Here is a 4111-nt window from a genome sequence, read left to right on the forward strand (position 1 = left end):
CCATCAAATTCTGGAACGGGCATATGGTTAGAATTTGACATGATTAACTTTGGCGAAATTCCAACAATAAAACTTTAACCCAAAACAATTTTACCTGCTCTGATACCACTTGTAGAATTTTGAACCTCACCTATCCTCTCTAAACCAGCTGATTAGCAAACAATAACAGCAAAAAAAATAAATTGCAAAAAGAAATTACAATTCAGAATAAAAAAACAAAGTGCCCTGTTTTTTTGGAATTGTACCCACCAATTTCTTTATTGAAGCTTAATTAAAAATTACATAGAGGCTGTGTATATAAAGAATTTGCAGTCTAGAAGAATTAATAATAACTGCAGTTCTAAATATATTCCTAGCATTGCATGGAAAGCTACTAAGGCTCTCAAACTAAAAAAAGCAAACTACTCCCTAAATTAAGAATATAATAAGTGCATGCACAACATGCTTTATTTACTAAAAACAAATTCATGCAAAAAACAAACTAAAAATAGAACTAAGGATTAATGCATGTTGGAGTACATGCTTTATTTGCATGAATAAACAAAAAACTATTAACTAAACTAATCTAGCTGCATCAGTTATCAACAACTTTCTTACACACTCTAAATTCCACTTTCTCCAAATGCGTCAAACCTTTTAACTTTGGAACTCCATGAGGGATGGACAACAAACATTAATCTTTCTCAGACAAACACAACCGGTCAGATCTCCCAGCTGATCGAGCACCTTGCTGACTACAATGTCGATCTCAAGATGTTGCAAATCTTGAAAGCTGCTTAGCTCAGGAAGTTTAAATAGTGGACTTACCTCGCTTATCTGAATCCAAGCTAGCTGTTGGAGTTTTTTCATACGTTCAACGGCTACCAGGTCTTTACATTTATGTCATGTGATACTTCTGAGACGACCCATCTTGCCCAAATCAAGCTTGTTCAGATTCTACACACCTACGAGCTGAAGCATCAAAAAATTTGGAGGTCCTGGCGGACGATCTGGGATGGTTTTAGATGGATGCACTGCTCCAACTTAGCCAATTCAAAGCCTGCATCGTCTTCTGATGATATTAACCTACGTGTACTACGTTGGTCACCCTTCCACCACAACCATCTCCCCATTTCATTTGCTTTGCTTTGAGCCAATTCAATATATAGGTCATGTATACGAATTTCAGGTCCAAACTCTTCAATGAAAGCCTTCTTGCATAGATCCTCAACTTGAAACCACATATAAATTAAGCGTTCAACGGGTTTTCAAATAAAATACCCAAAAATCACAAACTAAAAATATTTAAAAGCAAATATTTACTCACTGCTTTCTCAATAAAAACAATCTCCTTATTGCAAATTATTGCTAGCCACTCAATAACTTTCTGGGTAGACATATCGGGAAGCTTATATACGGTGAGAAGCATGACAATGGTGCGATACTCAGGACGCATGTTATCAAAAGCTTCGCCCAGCACAGCCAACATGTCATCCAGACCATAGCCGGGTCGGTCTACCAAGCCTTCTATCTCAGCAACCCACTTTGACAAATAAGAACCGTATTTACTGAAGAGGTGCCCTCCAAAAGCTTTTAAGCTTAACGGATGAAATGTTCGATGCCTCGAACCGACCTCTTTGAACGAACATCTGTTTGCACACTTCAAAGCAGTATTCTTTTCCTCTATCCCCAGCGTCGACTCTTTTATAGATGCCCTTTATAATAATATGCATACGGCCTCGTCTTTTTCAAGGCTTGGGACGCCCATGCATGACTGCGACTCAACTTTGAAATGCTTTACTAAAACATGTTTGCTTCGTGCGGTCAAAAGGATGCAGCTGTCTTTTGCTCAAATCTGCCTCAACATAATATTTCACTTTGTCTATGTTTTCCTCTCTGACATTGTCGAGAACCAACAACACCCTTTGGCCCCTCACTCTCCTATACAACTCAACTTGTGCCTGTAAGTAATATTAGAAAATGCAGAATACTTACACGTCTTGTTCACTAGTCTTCGTTTAGAATCATTGACAGTACTAGAACTGTAAAGAGAATGATATATGAAAAGAAAGAACATCCTGTAAACAAAATTATATAATCATATGCAATTGCTCACCTGATCTGGGTTTGTCAGTGTTTGGAGAATCCATGGAGGGCAGTGAGTGAGAAACTGCAGGGCAAGTTTCAATCTTTCGAATGGATCGCCTCTACAAAATTCCAGATGGCATACTTTACCTTCAAAATCCCCCAATTTGAAGTTGCAGAAAGCTTTGCCTAGTGTAGTTTTCCCGTGGCCCGGTATTCCATACAATCCTGCCATACGTATTCTGTTTTCGTCGGGATGAACAGTATTGAAGGAATCTGCAACCAGCTGTATCCAACAAATGTAATAAAATTATGGATACATAAGCCTGTGCACATATGCGTGACAAAAGCTAAAGAAGGTAGTGAGTTGTCTTCACCTGACACATTCGTACTTGTCCTTGCATCCGAGGGACATGATACCTTGGTGAGGGTGTTATTATATGCCAGATTTCTTTCACAATTTTATCTCTGAACTCCCCTTCATAGTCACCTTCAGGGAAGTTTAACCCATTGAAACGTCGTAATGCATTCAAAGCGTGGTACCATTTGGTCTGCTCTTCCGTGGATATCCCCAACAGTTTCCACTTTTCATTGTCTGGCGTAATGCTTTTAAGAACAACCGTTGAAATCAGGAAGAAACAGGGTACAATTTAGAGATTGGAATTTGTATGGGTTATGTTTTTCGCTTCCACAAAAGCAAAGAGTTCCTGCATCGGCCACTTAGATTCGAAGAAATCCTTAGATAGAAGCAACACAACTGCTTTGGATGTTTTGGCAGCTTCAAATATACGAGACGGGAAATCTTCTCCCAGGGGCAAACTTTCACGATCTTGATCAAAGAAGCAGGACATGCCCTGGTTTGTCAGGTCTCTGTATAGCTGCCTAACAAAACTTTTCTGCTTATCGCTGTGACTGAGAATTACATCTTTAACCAAAAACTTCTGTCCATGTTCACTAATAATTGAAATAACGAGTAAGTATTAAATTTGGATCCATGTACCGGAGAAAGACAGAAACGATTAGATAAAATGTAACTCACCTGTGGATCGGTTTGTTGGGTTGGGAGGATTCGTTTGCCTCTGAAGTTGCGGCAGCCACTGCACATTTGACCATTATTAATTAATTCATTGAAATTCCAAATATTAACTTAATTCTGGATCTAATTACACTAGACGAACTAGACAAATGGACTACATAAGCTTTTTGAATCTTAGAATTTTTGTAAACTTTCATTTTGAATTCCATAAATTTAATACAAATATTAGACTAGAGGAAATATTGTATGATCTTGGGATGTCTTGTAATTACATAAAATACAGATATATATAGGAAAGTCTTAGGCAATTTGTCTTCAATAGTGTCATGGTCCAATTCATTGTAGGAAGAACTATTAGCAACATTCCTCCCAGTGGATCAGATTGACCCGGAATATCCTTAAGCACAGCGTTCCACTAGAAGGCTACAAATTTATACTACTAGGGAAGAAATAAATTCCTTTTATATTTAAGCCATATATTTTGAAAATTCCTTTTATCTTTAAGCCATATATCCAACTAATGGAAAGATGCAAAAAATTAGTTTAAAAATACCATATCTCCACTAATTGTGCGATGATGAACTTTTTGTATGGCTGTATACCCAGTTACTCTATGTTTCCTTACTGTTAAACTAACATATAAGCTTTTGATCTTCCTACTTTGATGGTATGAGCCGCCTGGATCAACCCAATCGAACATGGTACGGATCAACCTGGAGCATCAATCTAATGCACCCGATCAAGCCTCTCACTCACCATATCACTTCTACTACCGACCAGAAACCCTTCATAAATAAGGCACCGGGGTGGGCAATGTATCTTACTGGATCGGATCGGATCAGATCGGAACGATTAGGGTTTAGGCTTTATGGTTAGCCCGACTCGCGAGACAGGTAGCAGACCAGTACCGGATCGAGCTACTCGTACTATGGCTACCTCCAACAGGATGAAATTTACTCCAGGTTGAGGGAATATAGGTAGGAGTTACAAATCTAAAGCGTCGCTGGAAAG

At 38.5% G+C, this 4111-nt stretch overlaps 1 protein-coding gene across 1 annotated transcript; it reads right to left on the reverse strand.

The window, feature by feature from the left end:
• Positions 1 to 208: 208 nt before the first annotated feature.
• On the reverse strand, positions 209 to 2706 carry LOC131857433 (uncharacterized). The gene is made up of 3 exons (XM_059210007.1): positions 2442 to 2706; positions 2096 to 2350; positions 209 to 1940 (listed from the first exon to the last, which is right to left on the reverse strand). The coding sequence occupies exons 1-3, from the start codon at positions 2466 to 2468 to the stop codon at positions 1761 to 1763; spliced, it is 462 nt and encodes a 153-aa protein (XP_059065990.1). The 5' UTR covers positions 2469 to 2706; the 3' UTR covers positions 209 to 1760.
• Positions 2707 to 4111: the final 1405 nt, after the last annotated feature.

The sequence above is a fragment of the Cryptomeria japonica genome, chromosome 8, assembly GCF_030272615.1.
Source record: "Cryptomeria japonica chromosome 8, Sugi_1.0, whole genome shotgun sequence".
In the NCBI taxonomy this organism is placed as follows: Eukaryota; Viridiplantae; Streptophyta; class Pinopsida; order Cupressales; family Cupressaceae; genus Cryptomeria; species Cryptomeria japonica.